The sequence below is a fragment of the Pseudorasbora parva genome, chromosome 24, assembly GCF_024679245.1.
Source record: "Pseudorasbora parva isolate DD20220531a chromosome 24, ASM2467924v1, whole genome shotgun sequence".
Lineage (NCBI taxonomy): Eukaryota > Metazoa > Chordata > Actinopteri > Cypriniformes > Gobionidae > Pseudorasbora > Pseudorasbora parva.
The window spans coordinates 28,372,420-28,394,627 of record NC_090195.1 but is presented as its reverse complement, the minus strand read 5'-3'; the positions used below and the strand labels follow the sequence as shown (position 1 = coordinate 28,394,627).

At 36.0% G+C, this 22,208-nt stretch overlaps 2 protein-coding genes across 4 annotated transcripts; one reads left to right on the top strand and one right to left on the bottom strand.

Annotated features, from left to right (window-relative positions):
• Positions 1–4,973: 4,973 nt before the first annotated feature.
• Positions 4,974–16,838, bottom strand: enkur (enkurin, TRPC channel interacting protein). The gene is made up of 5 exons (XM_067434882.1): positions 16,500–16,838; positions 15,805–15,950; positions 10,860–11,092; positions 5,893–6,039; positions 4,974–5,455 (listed from the first exon to the last, which is right to left on the bottom strand). Exons 1-5 carry the CDS (start codon positions 16,577–16,579, stop codon positions 5,282–5,284), a joined length of 780 nt encoding a protein of 259 aa, XP_067290983.1. The 5' UTR covers positions 16,580–16,838; the 3' UTR covers positions 4,974–5,281.
• A 98-nt stretch (positions 16,839–16,936) lies between these two features.
• Positions 16,937–21,880, top strand: LOC137063591 (threonine synthase-like 1). 3 transcript variants are annotated; one of them, XM_067434829.1, is made up of 3 exons: positions 16,942–17,022; positions 18,028–18,079; positions 18,376–21,880. In XM_067434829.1, exons 2-3 carry the CDS (start codon positions 18,057–18,059, stop codon positions 20,585–20,587), a joined length of 2,235 nt encoding a protein of 744 aa, XP_067290930.1. In that variant the 5' UTR covers positions 16,942–17,022; positions 18,028–18,056; the 3' UTR covers positions 20,588–21,880. The 3 variants fall into 3 exon arrangements, with proteins under 3 accessions (XP_067290932.1, XP_067290930.1, XP_067290931.1); XM_067434831.1 differs by lacking the exon at positions 18,028–18,079 and having other exon boundaries at positions 16,937–17,022; positions 18,376–21,879; XM_067434830.1 differs by lacking the exon at positions 16,942–17,022 and having other exon boundaries at positions 17,827–18,079.
• The last annotated feature ends 328 nt before the right edge of the window (positions 21,881–22,208 follow it).

The following is a 22,208-nucleotide window of genomic DNA, read 5'->3' as shown; positions in this document are numbered from 1 at the left end:
TTTTTTTATCATGAATGTTGTTAACATGATTTATCTCAACATGCCACTAACAGTATTTAATGTTAATAACATGTTTTAGCATATGTTACTATGTTGATAACATGTTTGCTAACATGAATTAATATGTTGCTATTATGATTTAGCATGTTTCTAGTATGTCTTAATATGAATTAGCATGTTGCTAACAGGTTTTAAAGGGTTAGTTCACCCAAACATGAAAATTATGTCATTAATGACTCACCCTTATGTCGTTCCACAACCGTAAGACATCCGTTCATCTTCAGACACAATTTGAAGATATTTATATTTAGTCAGAGAGCTTTTCTGTTCCTCCATTGAATGTATGTATGGTATACTGTCCCTTTCCAAAGCTAATAAAAACATCATCAAAGTAGTCCATATGTGACATCAGTTAGTTAATTAGAATCTCTTGAAGCATTAAAAATACATTTTGATCCAAAAATAACAAAAACTACGACTTTATTCTGCATTGTCTTCAGTTTTTTTTCAATCCACAAACAAAGATTTGAACGGTTATGAATTGGCGATTTCATTCATGAATCAATACACTGATTCATAACTATTCAAATCTTTGTTTGCGGATTGAAAACAAACCTGGAAGAGGAGGCAATGCTGAATAAAGTCGTAGTTTTTGTCATTTTTGGATCAAAATGTATTTTCGATGCTTCAAGAGATTATAATTAACCAACTGATGTCACATATGGACTACTTTGATGACAACTGTATTATTTTTCTGGAAAAGGACAATATACCGTTCATACATTCAGGAACCAAAAAATTCTCTGACTAAATATAAATATCTTCAAACTGTGTCTGAAGATGAACGGAGGTCTTATGGGTGTGGAATGGCATTAGGTTGATTTATTAATGCTTATCATTATCATTTTTTGAGTGAACTAACCCTTTAAACATGTTGTTAATATCCTTTAACATGTTGATAGAATGTTTTAACATGTTAACATTATTTTAGCATGTTTAAGCAATGAACATGAATTGGTATATTGTCAACTTGATTTATCCTGAATTAGCTGTTGCTAGCATGATACTAGCATTATTTAACATGTTTTAACATCAATTAATAATATTGATCAAATGTTTTGTCATGTTGCTAGCATGTTTTAATATGATTAAGCATGTTTTAACATGTTAACATACAGCATTTTAGCATTGAATTATCATGATGCTAACACATTAACATTTTGCTAACATGATTTTGAAAAAATAAAAATGCCCCCTAAATTCTAAAACCCTAAAGATATGAATTGCCCTTGTATGAGTTCTTGTATTTTGTGTGTATAACATAATATAGTTAAAGGTGCCCTAGAATGATTTGAAACAATATGTTAAATTGTTCTCTGATATCTACATAGAGGCTATGTGGCTTATTTAAATGGGTACTTCAGCGCTGGGAAGATGAATCTGTATTTAAACTGGGTCATCAATGCAGTAGAAATGTGAAATTATTTTTGAATTTGGTGTCTTCTAGACTGAGAAAAGACAGAAAATGTATGTTTGTCCCATGGGGATGAAAGACTACAATTCCCAGAATGCTTCGCTGCCCTGTGAGGCCATTCCCAAAGCCACCAACTTGATTACTGTGACTGAGTTAGAGAAGACACTACAATTAAAAACTGAACGTGTGTGTTTAATATAATGAGTGAGTCATCGCGCGAGTGTCACAGCACTGAGCACTAACTGCAGGAGTGATGAGAGCTGAGGTAATCGCGACTCCACTCGCGGCATACATTCACAACGCGAGTTCAGGCTGGCGCGTTTCAGTTCATGCCTTTGCAAGCTTAACTTTCATAGAAATTAATTTGAGAAGTTAGAAGACTTACATTGCTCACCATAGCTCCGTTTAAATGAGTGCCTGTAGCTGCCAGCTGAGCTCTCCCTGCAAGCTGAGTGTGATCTCCATCCCCCATGCGCAGATTCAAAACATGCGGAAATGGCTCCCTCTGCTGGCTGTAGTCTTTAGCCTTTGGGCAAACATTCCTCCTATGCTGCAAAAATCGTCAATTTGCATCATAGGAGGAATTTTTCCAGAAATAAAATCAGGCATGTGATTGGCTAAGGACAAAAAAGCAGGAAAATATACCATATTTTATAATATAGACCAACCCCACCCCCGCCGCGCCGCGCCGAACAAACTGGTGGCGGATCAATACGGACAGTAAAGCAGGACCCATAACAACTTATTTGAACAAAAAAATACATTTTATTGTAATAACTTTTTTGTACAGTATGAAAAATAACTAATTATTTGGTGGATGCATTTTTACCCAATTTTAATAGCTAAATGTGCAGCATGCACATTTTCATGTCAAAAGAAGGCCTCAATTTTTGTATGACTCTTTAGCCTTTGTAGAAAGCTTTTTTAGAGCCTCTACACGTTTCTTTTGGAATTTGCGCCTGGCATGATAAATTAATCTATAATGACGAAATGGGGGTGTAATTCACATTTATTCCACAAGGTGGCAATGTCTGATACACAATGATGAAGTGACGTTTCACTCATAGTTACCTCTGACAGAAAACGAAACAATAATAATTATAATCTGCAAAATACAAGTAATGTTAGCTGTCAAGTTAATGTTAAATGCAGCTTAAACATCCTGCCATAGTGGAAAATCAACCAAATTTGATCATCTAATCAATCGACAACAAAGTCAAATTAGTAACTTATAGGTTATATATAGACACAAGCAATAGTATACCCAGATCATCCGATCCGGTGATGTTCTTGTCACGATACAGTCCTTGTTGCCCATCCCGCGATCGTGGTTTCGACCCGGGTTACCATGGTGACGGCTGTGAGATGACGGTCAACCCACCAATCCCCCCCCGCCCCCGCCATTTTTTTTTTTTTTTTTACAGATCTGCATGATTTACGTAGGTCACATTTTCAGGTCGGAAAATCCGGAATTCCGGATTAATCCGGAAAAATCACATCCCTGTAAAATGCATAAATCTCTTGTCTCAGGGAGATATGAGGGGGGAAAGCACAATAATTTGAATATACTCCAGGGTTTCTACTGATACAAAGCCATATGCTAATCGCTGAAGTAACCATTTAAGGGCAAAAATTGTCCAGATACAGTTTTACAGGTCCATTTACAACCCTATAAATCGTCCCTAGGATGTAATGCTCTGTTTTTGCCTTATTTGGAAGGGTCATGAATATTAATGTTGAGCTCTGCTCTGATTGGCTTATTTCAGCAGCTCACAGCACAGCAGTTCAGTTGTTCAGTGAAGCGGCTCGTGAGTCCTGACAGAACACAGACCGATTGAATGACACTTTAAGCAAAACATCTCAAATGAAGATTGATAAAATGCAGCTTACTTGTTTATTGGTGTTTTCAGATCATCCATGCTGGAGAAAGAGCCTGCGGTCGTGCGGTTGCCAGATTTCAGTAATTAAATCCCCCAAACAGAGCTTTTCTGTGAAAAAAAAACCTGTATACTATCCAGTGTTTCATCTAAACATGTCCAATCTGGCAACTATATGGACGCAAGCTCTCTCTCGTGCACGGATGATCTGAAAACACCAATAAACAAGTAGGCTGCTTTTCAGCAATCTCCATTGACTATCGTTTTAACTTATATGGTGGAAAAGGTGACGTTTGCTAGAAGGATCGAGTGAAAGGTATCTACAGTTGTATTTTGTAATACAAAATAATATTAACCTTTGTCATTAGACACACTATTTAATCTTGTATGGGATTTGGATTTTCCTATTGTTACTGTACTAGCATCTTGTGGCATCTCGACAATGCGGTCTCTAAGAAACTTTCAATTTAATCAGAAATTGTTTAAACAGTCACAAAGTTGATAAATTACTTACTGCTTGCAGGAATACAGTTGTAATTGCCCCTTTCTTCAGTTTAAGACGCTGAGTGAAGCTTGCTTGAAATGGGCCGAACAAACGAACGATTTGTTGTGGTATCCGATTATAATAAACCTCAACCATGTGTCATGAGAGCCGTTTTTGCTATCTTCGAGTTTCTTGTTTACCATCAGTAGATTCGGCTTGTTTGGACAGATGCAAATGTTGGGGCGTGCATATAAATGATCCCCAACGCTTGCGTCACGGTTGGGTTTGGATGCTGAGAAGCACTTTTTTGATTTACAAGATTTACATAAGAAGTAGGAGGCAATGGTGATTGAGACTCACAGTATGTGATGCCCATGTACTGAGCTCTTATTATTTCACTATGGCAAGGTTAATTCAATTTTTCATTCTAGGGCACCTTTAAGAAATATCACACATGCAGGAGTATCAGTATGAATGCAAAATGTTATATTTATTTTATACAACAGTTTAATAAGTTAATTATATGAATATCAATGTCCATTTTGACTGTTTTTGCTCTATTTTGTCAAGAAAAATTGCTTCTCCCAGCAACACACAGTAGTGTTATGTTCTTGAATGATTCAGTTTTTGAATGAATCAGGTGAGTCAATTATTCAATGACTCATTCATAAAGTACTTGCATCTTGCATGAATTAATCAGTCAGTTTAAGCGAATCAGTTGAATAAATGATTCTATGATTCACTTATTCACTTACTTATGATTCATGATTCTTGCTGCCACCTACTGGCAGTTTAAGTTTCATATATATATATATATATATATATATATATATATATATATATATATATATATATATATATATATATATATATATATATATATATATATATATATATATATATATATATATATATAATAGTAGCCTATCATTTCATATTCCCCCAACATTTAATATTTATATATTAAAAATGTTATATTTAGAATATTAATCTCATTATCTTATTTAGGCAATTATAATTGTAGTGTAACCGGATTTTGATTAATGGTAAAATGGATTTTGTTGATACTGATTTCATTACTTCGTATAACAGCCCTTTAGTGTATAGCGTAAAAATATTGTAATTAATCAAAAGATGGTCAACAATATGCAACTTTATTGAGGGTTTGCCTTTTTTCAGTTGAGCACCTGCCCTCCAAAATGTCTACACACGGCCCTGATGTATAATGTTATTATTAAGAAATTAAACAGGGATCATTTTCATTTCACAAGACCATTCAGTTAATCTAAAACGATCTTTATTACACTCAGATTGCAGTAAAGGTTTACTGAAGCCTTTCAAACTAATCTTGAAGGACCACAGAAGAGGACGAGCCAAGACACTGTGGCAGTTTTGCCTGTTTCAAATGTTGTTCTTGGATATTTGCTGAAGTAGCTAGCATTACACTCAGTTATTAGCAATGTAGATGGTTTTGTGTCGTTCAACCAGGTCAATATCTCTCTCCAGCTGCTTCATTTCATGCTCCAGACGCTCCTTCCTGTATTTTTTGGGAGCTGTGTCTGTGACAACAGAGAGGCCCTGGTACTGATGATGAAGGTCATCCCAGTTCTTCTTCAGAGCCTGTCAAACGTTATCAGACATATCTTGTAATTAAGGCAAAACTTTATTTTACATTTTTGGTTACATGTTACATGTAGTTACTATAGTAATTTCTATAAATTGTGCTTAATATTACATGCAACTAACCTAAACCATACACTAATCCTAACACAATAGTAAGTACCTGTAATGATTAGTCATAACATGGACACCTTTGTTGTTAAAAGTTGTTAACACTATTTTAGTGTCATTGTTACCTATGTTACATGTAATAGCTATAAGCATAATTACAGGCAAAGTACCCTAAATCAAACCTAACCAAACCCTATTTTAAATACATGTAGTTACAAAATAATACTCAGTACTTAAATATATAATAACAGTGTAACAATTAAGATGTTTTATGTGTAAAAAAAATCAGAGATTGTTTCATTCAGAGTGTGTTTGTATTTGTTTACCTGTAGGATACTGTGTCGTTCTTCACCAGAGAGCTGTTTCATGGCTCCCTCTCTCATACGCTCCTTGACATAGTTGTCATATTCCTCTTGTGCTTTCCTGACTTCCTCTCTGCGCTGGAGCAGGTACTCTGGAGTCTGACCATAGTCCTGAGAGCATGCATACAAACAGGCTTTTCTTATTATTTTTGCAGTATGCAGTGCTGGGTAGATTACAGTACTTACAAATTATAGTCCATTATTAATTCCAAATTATGATTAAAAACAATTGTAGTTAGTAACGCAATCCATCACATTACACATTTTAGGTATTATAATCAGACATTTTTGTATTACTTTTTGACTACTTTTGAACTAACCCATTATCACATTGAATTGAATGAGATAATCTTGTATCATATTGGTATATAAATGCAAAACGAAAGAAAATATAATGTACTCTTTAAGTAAATCATAAAAACTAAAAATAAAAAATTTTTAATACCGTATATACCCGAACATAAGACGACCCCCCCCACCCCCCACCCCCCATTTTCCAGACTTATTTTTTGGGGAAAAAAATAATTTTTGTGGAAAAATCTGGTTTTCAAAAGAAAATAATTGTATTTGAAAATTCTACTGATAATTAATTGAAAAAAATAATAATATATTAACACCATTAATTACAGGGCTCGACATTAAGCATGGTCATGTGAATAAGTAAATCGGTCATTCACATGTCCGAGCAAAACATTCGCTTGTCCAGGAGATATTGTTTTTGCAAGCAATATTCTCACCAGTGTTCAATCAGCTTTGGCATATTGAAATCTGCATATTTGTGATATGTTTACCTTTTTTAAAGGGCATTTCCCCCCAATCTTATATTATATTCTTACATTTTATCTATACATTCAATTAAAATAAGACACTATAGGGTTGATACCAATCAAATTAAATAATTTACACTGAAAAATTACAACTGCATTAAATAATGTTATAAGATTTGTATTTTTGGATAAATAAGACATTTTAGAAAGTATGTTTAAAAAGAAACTAAACCACCAGTAGGTGGCAGCAGGTGAGTCTTAATGAGTGAGTCATTGAGTCATTCATTCAAACTATTGTTTCAAATGGCAGTCACGAATGAGGCAGGCCCTGTCCCAAATGGCACACTTCATGTGCACTCTCTGTCTTGTGGACTTACAATGGCCATTGCGTGCGTGTGTCCATTAAGTCCACAAGACCATAGGGTGTCCCATTCATCATTTAAGCTTAAAGAAGGGTGCTCGTGAGCACCCCCTTTGCGGCTGCTATGCTCCCCCGATGCGCACTTCAGCTGAGCCCACGAGTTTGCGAGCTACGCAGAGGACTTCTATCCGGCAGTCAAAGCGGCGTTGTGAAAGTGCGGACTCAGAGGAAGACCGTGAGGGCTTAGGGTGCCATTTGGGACAGGGGACACTAAAATCATGATCCAAGTTATTCAGCTAAATATACAAATAAAATTAATTAATTAGGTCTTATTTAATTCTATAAACTATAATACTGATCTGCCAACATTGTCGCTATATGATAATTTAAAATAAGCTGATAACATCACTGTTTTCTCCAGAACGACTGTACAGCCAAATATAATTTTGTTGAATAACTTGGATCATGATTTTAGTGTCCCCTGTCCCAAATGGCACCCTAAACCCTCACGGTCTTCCTCTGAGTCCGCACTTTCACAACGTAATGCCGCTTTTCCAGCTAACAGGGAACGTTCTCAGAACTTTGGCTAACGTTCTCTAAAAAGGTCTCTAAAAGTTATCAAAAAAATGTTCTTGCAGTAACGTTATTAGAACGTTATTTGCTAATGAGTAACGTTCTAAAAACGTTAGCTATAAAACGTTATTCTTACATTGTTAGTGGAATGTTTTAAAAACGTTACTACATTAAAAAAAGGATTAGTCATTACAAATTAGTCATACAGCTTTTTTCTCAAACTTCAGATACATAATTTCTATATCCAGACACAACTTAATGATACTTAAATGCTATATTCATGTATATATTTATTTTTTTACAATCAGAAGAAAAATCTAGTAAACTAATTATGTATTAAATATAAATGAAATATAAATATAAAAGTCAATTATAAAAGTGGTTTTAGCTTTTTTTAAAGAAAGAATAAGATGTCAATAAACAAAGTACATTAAAGGAGAAAACAGGAATATTTTATTTGATCATACTCCACACCCTTATAAGAACGTTATTTAACGTTCTTAGAACCTAATGAGAATGTTAATACAACGTTCCACAAACAGGGCATTTCAACTTTCCTAGAACATTTAAAAACGTTTTTATAACTTAATGGGAATGTGAGGGAAACGTTCTTATAACCTAAAATTGTTAGCTGGGTTGACTCTGTGTGAGCAGCGCTCATGTGTTGTGATTTCTCCTCGAGAGGCTGCATGAGCATAACACTGTGACCTTGTTATCATCAGTTCATTATCCTATTATCCACTATAATGGATATAATGGATATTTTGTCTATATCGCGAAAATAAGACAATTTTTCAGCCTATTTTTAGGGCACAAACATTGTCTTATATCCCTATATATAAAGTAATACAAATTATGACAAACATGTTTTTGAAAGACAAACACCTTTTAAAGACAAAGCAATACATTTACTGAGTGAAAATTCAAATAATAGGAGTCAAGAGTTAAGGTGGGCGTACACTGTGCGAATTGGGACACTCGGGAGGTTTTGAGATATTGCAGACGCTACGAGTCATTTAATTTGATCATCGCATCAAATCAGCTGGTACACGACACGACTGTTTGCACCGCGAGCCAGCCGCGATTAAACGAGGTTTTCGTGTTAAACACAGACACCGCAGAGCTTTTAATGTTGCTGATAGCTTCAGATACAAAAAAATAAAGAAAAAATTTGTGCAAATGATTTTTTGAAAAGCACAGAACAGTAGCTATTTCTTTCAACCTAAACAACCAGAGGGAGAGAGAAGGGTGCGCTTGAGAGAGAGAAAGTGTGTGTGTGTGTGTGTGTGTGTGTGAACGCTGTATGTTTGCAGCCACTGAGCTAATAATACTCATAGATTGAGCCTATGTGACGTGCTTGTGCATGATTTGGCAATAGGGGACAGTCATATGCTGGTAAAAAGGGGGGCAGACTCCCCGAACTTTCTAAACATGCTTTAAAATGATTGTACGGTCGGGAGGTGCTCCTTACGTGCTCGACTCGTCTCGTATTTCCTCTCACACGGTGCGAGTCGCGACACTACGAGAATCCACGATGTCCACGCGATTTCTCCCGACATTTCGTACGACAGCAAAAATCGCACTGTGTATGCTTGCGCTTAGATATGCAATGTTGAGAAAACACTTCTTAAAAGTGAAATGATTTCTGTAAATCAAGAGATCAAAAACTTTGTGGCCTCTCAATTTTCTTTGTAATAATATCCACCTAGTGGCTGGTCTGTGTGTGCAATTTCACAAGACTAGAAGACTTTCTCAATCTATATGTGATAAGTGATAAGCGTTTTTAGAAAAGAAAACATTTAAAACATGAAAAGAGAGTAGAGAGCATCAATAAATTATAAATGATTTACTACCATTGTGTGAATAATATGTTATAATCATGTAATCAATAAAAAAGTTGTTATAAGTATTTTAAATTGTGATATAATCTATCACGCATCATGTTTGCTTCCACAAGAACCAATGTGGTTTGTTCCTGCGCTTCAAGCTTATTCAGTTGAGCTTCTGTTTATGTTTACTGATCAATGTTTAAATGTGAATAAAAGCCTTAAAGCCGCACTTGGCTACTTTTGCTCTCGGGGTCCCCCTACAGTTTGGAAAAAATAATGTCCTCAACTACTGTCGTAAGATCTGTCATCCTACAACAGGGGATGCCATCGCGCGTGCATTTGTTGACATGACAACCCTGATAGCCCTGAACTAGTGATGCGTGGGTCGTCTCATAACCCGCAGACCCCGTATGTCTATTTAATGGTCGCGGGTGCGGGGCAAGTTGTAAAAATATATACAGTGGTGCGGTGCGGGCCAAATAACTTCATAAAAGCGTCCCGCGGGTCGGTGCAGCGCTAACAGTTAACCTGAACACTGCAGGAGGAGTTCACATGCAGGTGTTCTTCTGGCGGCGAGTGTGAAATGTCTTCATCCCAGGTACAGTCAGTGGCATATGTTTCAGCATGTCATATGAATATAATTTCATGGGTTTTATTTTTTTCAAACGCCAAATAATCACGATGCTCACGTTTACAAGCCAGTGTCATTATAGTAGTCTATTGGTTAGCGTTTTACAGAATCTATATGATACTTCAGTTCAGTGTTTGAGTGGTAGCTCACCGTAACAAGCAGGACAGCATCGGTCGGGCACGCCTCCTTCAGCTCACGCTGACGAGCAAACGCTGGTCACATGTTGATCCTCGTCCTGCCTTTAATCCCATCACTTTTTCGTTTCCTCTTATTGCTTTCCTCCAACAAAACCTTTTCCTTCTTATTTGTCTCTGATGCTTCGGACATGACTATATTATCCGACGAACAAAGTTGGGCTCGCACGTCCGAATTTAAGGAAGTGTGGGTGTTGGTGGAAGTGACGTATATGCCGTAAAGCTGTTGAATTTTGTAGTTCTTTTTGTTCTCGGGTTACTACCCGAAACCCGAAGTTTAAAAGTACGATTAAAAACGATACAGACCCCATCAAGCTATGGCAGACGTGTCATTCAACCTATTGTAAGTCGATTTATCATCACAAGAGTCTTAAAAAATATATTATGAAGGTAGAAAAGTTACCTAGTGCTGCTTTAACTAAATCTTTCTGGGATTAATGACACTTAATCATTAGTATTACAAGTTAGTACCCAGCACTAGCAGTATGTAGCCTATACTGTTCACAGTATGTTTTGTATGCTTGAAATACAAGAGCAACTCTATCATGAAACTCAATATCCCATCACTCTCCTCACCTTCTTCTTTAAGAATTTCGGGATGAGACCAGAGTTCTCCAGCGGCTGTTTGTCTCCCTTCTTGGTGTCCGCATACACTGGCTGCACTTTCTTTGGGACTGCCATGATGTTCTCCACGGCGTTGGTCTTAATAAAGTTCTTGTTGGTGTGGAGACCCATGAGCGGCTTCTCTGTTCTTGCAGGGATTGGTGGTTTACCATGTAGCTCATCATCTTCATATTTAAATGGTTTCTCTGAAACAGTACAAATAAATGACCCAAGCAGCTTTAGTGGTCTGCAAATGAAATTGGCAATGTCATGATTGTAAAAATATATATTTATTTTTCAATATTATATATTAAAGAGACAGTTCACCCAAATATGAAAATGATCCCATGATTTACTTACCCTCAAGCTATCCTAGGTGTATTTTCAGGGTGTGAACTACAGGAGAGCTAGGGGGAGCTCGGCTCCCCCTAATAAGACACGGGCTCTCCTGAAACCGTGATTTGTGTAATGTGATAATTGTGATTATGTGTAAAATTTCAAAAAATATAATTAATTCATGCATGACTGCGATTTAAAGTCCTCATGAAATCAAAATTAACCCTATTTACTTTGTAAGCACATATCATAGGTCTTAGGGTGAACATTTACCCCATGCAAGTTGATACAAATAAAAAAATAATTTGTTGCGGTAATCTTTAATCAAAATCTGAAAAGTTACATTCGGTCAGGAAATGGCGTTCCTTCTCAGATTATGTCAGTTTGACGGATAAGGTTTGAAAATGCATCACTACTCCCCTCCAGCCATTAGTCTAGTCTGCTTTGAGCGCAAGATGGAGAGGAGGAGCATTGAAGTAAAACCCTGCCCTCTATTCAATATTCTGTTTCACTTGGAAATATGTCACAGCACTGAGGAAAACTCACTACTTCCGGTTCACTGGGACTTTAAACCTATAATTCACATCAATAAAAATAACTATATATGATTCTTGTCATGAGCGTCAAGGTGTGGTGGCGCTGCGGTGCAAATTCCACTCATGTTTAGTAGGCTATGTTAACTCAAAGATATGTAGACCAAAATATAAATGAATATCCACTTCTTGGATTTTTGGACGAACAGCACAGGAAAAGGACCCCAGGCCTCTGTGGTCGATTCTGTGTTAAGGTAAGGCATGTTATTCCCAATTATGTTGTGGCTGGGTTGATATAGGTCTGCGTGACTCTCGATGTCTTAGGCCTAATTGAACAGAGGAATAATGGTCTTCTTTTGTAGCCTGACGAGTAACTTTAGCCTGTGAACTCAAAGACAGCCGGATGCTTTGTTTTGGATCAATTTGTGTCGATAAAGTATAATAGGGTAAATTCTCTGTATAGCTATTGGAGTTCTCTGCCCGAGCCCGAACTTAAACCAATGATCAAGCATTTGTGTTTTTTAATCATTACCTTACCATTACCATCACCCTAATTGGGTGCCATAATCTGAATTTATATATATATATTTTTTCATATATATATATATATATTTTTTTTTCATATATATATATATATATATATATATATATATATATATATATATATATATATATATATATATATATATATATATATATATATATATATATATATACAAAACTAAGAAACAAATGTGTACAAAGTTGCGCAAGTCACGATTAGTCTAAAAAGTGCTGAGTTTCGGTTTATTTATGTTCAAGAGCTATCGTGATCGCTCCGGCACCTCCATGATTATGGAGCTAGAAATATGACTAAATGATCTGAATTTGAATTGTATAAATCTGAATTATTGACAAGTGTAATCTAACAAAATTGAATATTATGTTGCATTTTACATAGTTCTGAATTTGAATTTTTAAAAATGTTGAATATAGAACCTTTGAAATTGAACACATTTGAAATGTTTTTGTGTCGAAATTGTTTAGACATGTGTTTTCAAACAGCAGATATTTTGTTCTGAATTAATCGACTGGAAATATTCAGTTTTTAAAAAATACAGATTCAAGATTTCAGATGAAGAAGAAATTCAGATCATCAAATTCAATATTCTAAAATTCAGATCATCAAATTCAATATTCTAAAATTCAGATCATCAAATTCAATATTCTAAAATTCAGATCATCAAATTCAATATTCTAAAATTCAGATCATCAAATTCAATGTTCTAAAATTCAGATCGCAGAAATTCAGATCTTACAGAAAGTAGGCCAGAGGTCATCAGGGAAGAGTAAAGGATGTCAGAAAAATCCAACGGAGCACCATCTGATCATTTCATTTCCTATTTGTAATGGAAGAAAGAGAAAAGATCAAACAACCCCTTTATACTTTTTTGTTTATTTTAGATTAATGCACAGAAAAAGAAATTTCGGCTAGATTTCTCATTTTTCGTGTGGTTTACCGCACAATTAAATAAGGTTGGGTACTGATTAATATTTTATATATCAGATAAACATTTTTTTCTGTGAAACGGGTTAAGTTGCACAGAAAAGTTGCCTGATCTAGGACCTGCCCAGTACAGTTTAAGAAGCGGTAGTCTTCTACTGCTATAAGACTACTATTTTGTTGAACAGACCTGGGCTGAATCTGAAATCGCCCCCTATACCCTCAAATACATACCTGCAAACAAGTTTCAAAATCCGGCCTATCAGGTAGAGTACAGAGTAAATTGTATGTACTGTACAGTGTATTGGGGGGATTTTTGGTGGTATAAATATATTGATTTTGTAGTAATATTCTCATCAGTGTTCTATCAGCTTTTACATAGGCCTAATTAAATCTGCATATTTGTGATATTTACCCCAGGGCGTTATGTCATTTTATAAAGGCCATTTTTTTAAATCTTATTAAATGTATGCATTTCATGTTCAATTCTTACATTTGATTAATAAATGCAGTTATATTAGTAAGACACTAGGGCTTTTACCAATCAAATTAATTAATTTAAACTGCAAAAATAAAACAGCAATGAATAATGTTATGAGATTGATGTTCTAAATGTTTGAATATACAAATAAAAAAATGCAATGATACTTTTAAACATGAAACTAAACCGCCAATAGGTGGCAGCAAGTGATCGTCTTAATGAGTGAGTCATTGAGTCGTTCATTCAAATGATTCATTCAAAACGCTGATTCATTCAGTTCAAAACACCGCGCTGAGTGTTGTTCCTTTGGAACTATATTCGTCGGTGAAATCATAGTTGAAATAGAAAAAAAAGGTTTTTGAGTCTAAAATGTAAGTACCTAATAATGAATTATGCTACACAATTCACGATTGCAATGTAGCTATTTGAAATCGTTTAGATTGCTGCTCACTTGTTTTGATTTCTCCACGAATGTCTCACAAAGAGATAGGCAGCGCCAGCCTCAACGCGACTTTGTTACCAGAGATCCACTCCATTATCAGTCGCTGTTTACATTGAATATAATAATAAATAAATTATCTTGTTATTTTAATGTTTTATTTGTCCTGTCGGGAAAGTAAAACCCTCTTTGATTTGTCCCAGACAAAGATAATGTGGAGCCCTTACAGTCAGCCCTGTGTGTTCATTCATGATTTCTCTCGTGCTGTAAAGCGGAGGTGATTGGTTCATGTCATGAGCGCTGCCGTTTGTTTGAACCGAGCTAGGGCTACAGTGATCTGTGACTGTCACGCCATAGACTGTTAAAAATAGGTCACGCATCATTAGAGCATTTCCCATTATTATTGTTAACAACTTCACCCCCCACCCCCAAAAGAAAACTCATTCATCTACATTCATTCACTTTTTCGAGTTAACTGTATTAGTGGACTAAAGTAGGGAATAGTGAGGGTTTATGGGGGCGATTTTGGATTCAACCCTGGAGAACGACAGATGACGTCAAACGCTTAGATTTTCTTCACTAATCAGCGATTTGTAAATCACGCACGAAAAATGAGAAATCTAGCCGAAATCTCTTTTTCTGTGCATTAATCTAAAATAAACAAAAAAGTATAAAGGGGTTGTTTGATCTTTTCTCTTTCTTCCATTACAAATAGGAAATGAAATGATCAGATATGGTGCTCCGTTGGATTTTTCTGACATCCTTTACTCTTCCCTGATGACCTCTGGCCTACTTTCTGTAAGATCTGAATTTCTGCGATCTGAATTTTAGAACATTGAATTTGATGATCTGCTGAATTTTAGAACATTGAATTTGATGATCTGAATTTTAGAACATTGAATTTGATGATCTGTATTTTAGAATATTGAATTTGATGATCTGAATTTCTTCTTCATCTGAAATCTTGAATCTGTATTTTCAAAAACTGAATATTTCCAGTCGATTAATTCAGAACAAAATATCTGCTGTTTGAAAATACATGTCTAAACAATTTCGACATAAAAACATATCAGATGTGTTCAATTTCAAAGGTTCTATATTCAACATTTTAAAAAATTCAAATTCAGAACTATGTAAAATGCAACATAATATTCAGTTTTGTTAGATTACACTTGTCAATAATTCAGATTTATACAATTAAAATTCAGATCATTTTGTCATATTTCTAGCTCCATACATGATACGATTATTGTCATATAGCCTTGCTTCTTATTTGATAAATCCAGGCAATTGGCTGATGAAACATAGGTTCAATTTAAGATACAATTTTCCAAATAAAGTGTGCATATGACATTCTTATTTCAGATGAACACAATCTGAGTTATATTAAAAATGTCCTGGCTCTTTCCAGCTTTATGATGGTAGTGACTGTTGGGTATAACAGTTATGACTGTTGACATAACCCAAAAAGAATCTTGAAAGAACCAGGATATTTTTAGTATAACTGATTGTGTTCGTCTGAAAGAAGAATGTCATATACACCTAAAATGGCTTGAGGGTGAGTAAATCATGGGCTAATTTTCATTTTTGGGTGAACTAACCCTTTAATGCTCAAAATGTCTTAACAGCAAATTCAGGACATGTACTCTCAGGGAGTTTAGGTTCCTTGGAGTGTTTCAGTAGATAGTTTGTTGCCAACGGTACATCCACTTTTGCTGGTCCCATAGTTTTATTTGGGGATTTGTTCACCACTTTCTCCAGCTTCACCTGCTCTCTGAACTTTGACATGTACCTGGAAATTAAGATATTAATGGATGAATCTCACAAATCTCATTTTAAATAAATATTTAAAATATAGTTCACATTTTGACATCTTAAATAAGTAATTTTTTTTTCCACTAATTCTTTTTTTTTCTGTAACGTTATATCGACAACAGTTTTTAACACACATTACTGCGTGAATATTCATATTACATTCTCTTTAAAAAATAAATAAAGCTAGTAGAACAAAAAAGTTACAAATATGTTAAGTTACTATTAATATATCAGTTTTAATATATGTTTCACATTATGGTATTGTTACATGTTAGTTAAAAATACTGTTACAATGTAAATAAATAAACTCGCTTCTAAAATATTAAAAGATCATTAGTAAAAATAAATAATTAAAAAAAACGAGAGAGAGAGAGAGAGAGAGAGAGAGAGAGAGAGAGAGAGAGAGAGAGAGAGAGAGAGAGAGAGAGAGAGAGAGAGAGAGAGAGAGAGAGAGTAACTCATAATATTAACGTTAGTTAGCTTATTGATGTATTAATTTAATCTTAAAGCAGTCTGGAAACTCTACCTGGGTGCTTTCATGGCTTTTTCTTCCTCTCTGGGAATAAGGTTATAGATGCTCTCTGCAGGATAGATGGTGTCGCTCATGATGTCTGATGATAAAGTCAAAAATGTCAGGAAACAGAAAAATCCCGCTGCAGCCTGTTTTAAGAGCGTAAAATGGCCGATGAAATCGATGTTGTTTAACAAACGTATCTATGACAACCACTGCCAAGCAACATTAAACAGTTTCATCTTGTTTTATTTTCTCCAGCACTAGTAACAAAAGATTCATAGTTTCAGTTGCTGAAATGTCTAACTTTAACAAAGCTTAAAAATAAAACTTTAACACCCATTAAACGATTTGTTTTAGATTAGAAGTATAATTTAAACTTGACAGTAGAGACGTATAACGAGAGGCGTGCTCAACGTAAGCGGAAAATGTTCTTTTGCTGTTGCCGTACTTCTGACGTAGGTTGTTTACATGGCAGCTATGCGCGCACGTGAAAGTGATACTATAATCTGTTAGTAATATAAACGTTGTGCTTGAGGTAAACCTTAGTTTTTATGCTTTGTATTGCCTCGTGTAAATACGAAACATAACGTATAATAACTTGCAAATGTAATATTCTGTGGATGGATTGTCAGATAACTTTAGACATAACTGCACAGCTTGTAGTTAACGTTAAATGTTCTCTGCATTTTAGGATAACGTTAATGTTATTTTTGAAAATATATTCTATACAATATACTCCATTAAAATAAATCGCTTGAAATTGATAAAAACTAAATGCTGTTGCACTCGTTTCATGTTCATGTCCAGTCAAATTATGTAAACAAAAACATTGGTCTTCGAATGCTAAAATATGTAGATTTTAGCAATTAAATTAAACGCCAATAATGTTTTTGTTTACATCATTTGGCTGTTTGAACTTATGAGTAAATATATTTAAACTGCATCTATCCTATCTATTTTTTTTTCTAAATGCAATGCATACTGTATTTCTTATTGCAAACTCTTCATCCATATATGTGTGTGTGTGTGTGTGTGTGTGTGTACAGCTCTGAAAAAAATGAAGAGACCACTTAACATTATATATATATATATATATATATATATATATATATATATATATATATATATATATATATATATATATATATATATATATATATAGTGGATGGATGCACATTTTTGGCCTTCAAATGTTAGTCTTACATTTACTGCCATTAACGTTAAAAAGATAGATAGATAGATAGATAGATAGATAGATAGATAGATAGATAGATAGATAGATAGATATAGATATATAAGTACATAAGTGGTCTCTTCATTTTTTTTCAGAGCTGTACACACATCTTTTGGATGAGACGTTAAACCGAGGTCCCGACTCCCTGTGGTCATTAAAAATCCCAGGATGTCCTTCGATAAAGAGTATGGGTGTAACCCCGGCATCCTGGCCAAATTTGCCCATTGGCCTCCTGTCCATCATGGCCTCCTAATAATCCCTTTTTAATTATTGGTTTAATCACTCTGTCTCCTCTCCACCAATCAGCTGGTGTGTGGTGAGTGTTCTGCCGCAATATGGCTGCCATCGCATCATCCAGGTGGGTGCTGCACATTGGTGGTGGTTGAGGAGATTCCCCCTTCTATGTAAAGCGCTTTAAGTGCCTAGAAAAGCGCTATATAAATGTAACAAATTATTAATAATTATTAGTAATGTTTTTAGTTTACTTAGGCACGTTTATAAAAGCTTCTTAAATGTCCTTGAACTAAGGCCTATCCTGCCTGTCTAAGCCCTGTCTGTGAAACCGGACATTTTGTATTTTTATAAATGCTCTACAATCTTACTATCATATCTGCTGACATGATTTTAATTCCATAACATATTTCTGCTTCCTAGATTATCTGATCTTTTTTCCAAGATGATCCCTGCAAGTTTCTGCCAGCTGTTGGCTAAAGTGAGAACACTGAGGAACCACCTGCTATTAACTCCATTTGGTTCTTCATACTTCACTTCAGCACGGCTATCAAATCAAATCTCTAAACCACATGAAAGAAACATTCTCCTGATGGGTCCTCCTGGAGCAGGGAAGACCTGTGTAGGGCAGATTTTGGGACACAGACTAGGTATGCCTGTTATTGATATAGATGACGATGTCCTCGAAAGGATGTGGGGAATGAGTGTGGCAGACAAGCTCTCTGAAATCGGCGGAGATTGTTTTATTGAAGAAGAAGGTAAAGCGGTGTGCAGATTTGCTGCCACAGGAAGCGTCATCTCGCTGACCGGCTCCAATCCACTACATTCGGAAGCCATGCGGCATCTGAAGCGCTCCGGACTGGTCATGTACCTGGATGTGGACACGGAAGATATCATGCAGAGACTCTCTCGAATGAAGGTAAACAGGATTGTAGGACAGGATTCTGGTGTTTCTATGAGAGAGATATTGCATTACAGGAAGCAGTTTTATGAGAAATGGCTAGATGCGAGAGTCCTTTGTGGGACAGGAGACTCCGCGGAGGATGTGGCTGATAAAGTCCTGAGGACTCTGGTCAGATATGAGGATTCAGAATCAGAGATGTTTGTTTCGACGAGGAGCCAAATGTCAAGTGACCCCAAGTTCTTCAGTGACGTCGTCATAGAGGGTCTTGCACCAGATGGAGGACTTTACGTACCAAAAAAAGGTTTCCCCAAACTGGAACCTTCTGAATGGTTGAGAATATCCAGCATGCCATATGCCACGAGAGCTGTGACCATACTGGAAAACTGTATCCATCCGATGGACGTGTCCCCTGTAGAATTGAGCACAATGGTGTGCCGCGCTTACGGCCAGAACTTCGCCAATCAATCAGTTGTGCCTCTTAAGCACCTCAGCGATCATCAGTACCTTCTAGAACTCTTTCACGGCCCCACCGCCTCTTTTAAAGACCTGGCACTGCAGTTAATGCCTCAGCTGTTTGCCCACTGCCTGCCGCAGATGTGCAACTACCTGATCCTAGTGGCCACGTCTGGAGATACCGGAAGTGCGGTGCTGAACGGCTTCAGAAATCTTAAAGACTCTGACCGCGAGAGAATCGGCGTGCTTGTGTTCTTCCCAGAGAATGGAGTGAGCGAGATCCAGAAGCTACAGATGACAGGATTTCAAGAGGGCAATGCCAAGTCCATCAGCGTCCTGTCCGACTTTGACTTCTGCCAGGGGAGCATCAAACAAATGTTTGGGGACTCAAGCTTGATCGGACACTTAGCTGTGGAATACGCCACAGTTCTCAGCACCGCAAACTCGATAAACTGGGCCCGACTGCTTCCTCAGGTGGTCTTTCACTGCTCGGCGTACATGGACCTGCTTAGAAGTCGCACGTTGACGTTCGGAGACCCCATTGACGTGTGCATCCCTACCGGAAACTTTGGCAATGCCATGTCAGCCCTGTATGCCAAACAAATGGGAATCCCCATACGAAAGGTGATCTGTGCGTCCAATCATAACTGCATCATATCTGACTTCATCGCTAGCGGAAAGTATGATCTCCGCAACAGGAAGCTGCTGGTTTCAGACTCCCCTGCCATTGATATCCTGAAGTCTTCCAACCTTGAGAGGTTCATCTATCACGCATCCGGTGGGGATGGAAGTCTTGTCAGAGATCTGTTTTTGAATCTAGAAAAAGACCGGATCTTTAAAGTGCCAAAGGCTTTACTGCAGAACATAAATCTGGAAGTTCAAGCTGGTTGGTGCTCAGAAGATGACTGTTTGAGGGCCATACAGGAGGTGCACGCGACAACAGGATACATAATGGACACTCACACAGCGGTTGGTAAAGTAGTCGCCGATCGTATACATGACAAAACCTGCCCGCTTGTGATATGCTCCACCGCACACCACGGGAAGTTTGCTCCGGCTGTCTTAAAAGCCCTTAAGTGTCAAAATATCCCACATGATCCTGTTGAGCAGTTGGATAAACTCTGCACCATTGGAGGGCGAGAGCAGAAGCATGACGCTCTGCTGAAGTGCATGACGAACGGCGGACATCACGCACATAAAGTATGTCAGGCTGACTATAACAAGCTCACAGATGAAGTAGAATCTATGATACAAGACTCATTTCTGAGAGTCCATTGAGACTTGCAATACCTGCAGATGTCCACTTGATGGCGATGTCTGCCAAGAAACCCCAAACATTATGTCTCATCAAATCTGAACACGGTGATGTGGGTGTCATGGATTAAAGCTCAAAAGCTTTTCATGTTATTATAAACTAGTCATAATTGTGCTTTCTCTCTCTTTGATTAGTGTTTATACAACTAAATGTTGATAAAGTATGTTTTATAATGAGCTGTTAAACTGATTGGCAACTGTAAACTGTCTACAGTTACATAGTGAAATATTTCTAGGTGAAATACTTATTTTGGAATATTATTAATTACCTTAATATAGTTATCATTGTCAAAATCATATTCTGTTGTTGCCATGCATAGCTTATTTCTTTAAAGGGATAGTTCACCCAAAAATGAAAATTACTGTAGGAACTCAATGTAATAAATGCACATTCTGCACATAATGTATAAACTGCACATCATTAAATAAGTATTATATTATTATTGTAATAAAATGTTCATAATATAATTATGTTCTTTTCTTGAACTTATAATGTAATACATTTTATTTTATACAAATTTTTACACTCACTAAAAACATGTCATCATTTTATTAGTATAATAAAAATATTAGTATTTCCTTAATGTCAATTTTTAAATATCTAGATCAAGTCTTATACTACTTGCGAAATGCAACAGATTTAAATATTCATGCAATTATTATTAAATATTATTCCTTTATAGTACATTAAAAAAAAAATCTAAATCCAGCCTATAAATTCACCAGATTACTGATACTACTAGTAGAAGTAGTAGTTTAAAGGTGTAAAAGTTATATACCGGTATATTTCTTTTCACAAAACCAAAGTTTTATAAGGGTGTGTTGTACTGTACTGTATTTGTACTGTATTTTTCAACTCACACGCGCACACACACACACACACACACACGCACGCACGCACGCACGCACACACGCGCACGTTGGTCTATGTGGTTTACAGGGACTCTCCATAGGCGTAATGGTTTTTATACTGTACAAACCGTATTTTCTATCCCCTTACACTGCCCCTGCCCCTAAACCTACCCATCACAGGAAACATTCTGCATTTTTACTTTCTCAAAAAAACATTTTTAAAGCTATTTGAATTATTTCAAATGTCCTAATAAACCACATTTATAGTGTAATACCAGTGTAATACCCATGTAGTTATACAAATTTGTGTCCTCATAAACCACATAAACAGGCACACACACACGCACGCAAGCACACACACACACACACACACACACACACACACACACACACACACACACACACACACACACACACACACACACACACACAAGTATATTGATTTTTGACAATGGAAAACAGTTAGACAGTGTTGGTATTTAACACTGTTTGTCATTTAACAGTAAGTATACCATACACTACTACTAGTAGTAATAGTAGCAGTGTCATTAATCTGGTAGATTTTAAATGCTGGCTAAGAATTAGATTTAGATTTTTAAAATGTACTCTAAAGGAATACCAATGCTTTATGTTTAATAAACATATAATAATAATAATAATAATAATAATAATAATAATAATAATAATAATAATTGCATGAATATTTAAATGCTGCACTTCATAGGTAGTTTAA

Coding starts and splice junctions, on each gene's coding strand:
- enkur (XM_067434882.1), bottom strand. CDS start 16,579: ATGAGCGACACCATCTATCCTGCAGAGAGCATCTATAACCTTATTCCC. Junction 15,951..16,499: donor AAAGCCATGAAAGCACCCAG/GTAGAGTTTCCA, acceptor CTTAATTTCCAG/GTACATGTCAAAGTTCAGAG. Junction 6,040..10,859: donor CGAAATTCTTAAAGAAGAAG/GTGAGGAGAGTG, acceptor GCATGCTCTCAG/GACTATGGTCAGACTCCAGA.
- LOC137063591 (XM_067434829.1), top strand. CDS start 18,057: ATGGCTGCCATCGCATCATCCAG. Junction 18,080..18,375: donor GCTGCCATCGCATCATCCAG/GTGGGTGCTGCA, acceptor TCTGCTTCCTAG/ATTATCTGATCTTTTTTCCA.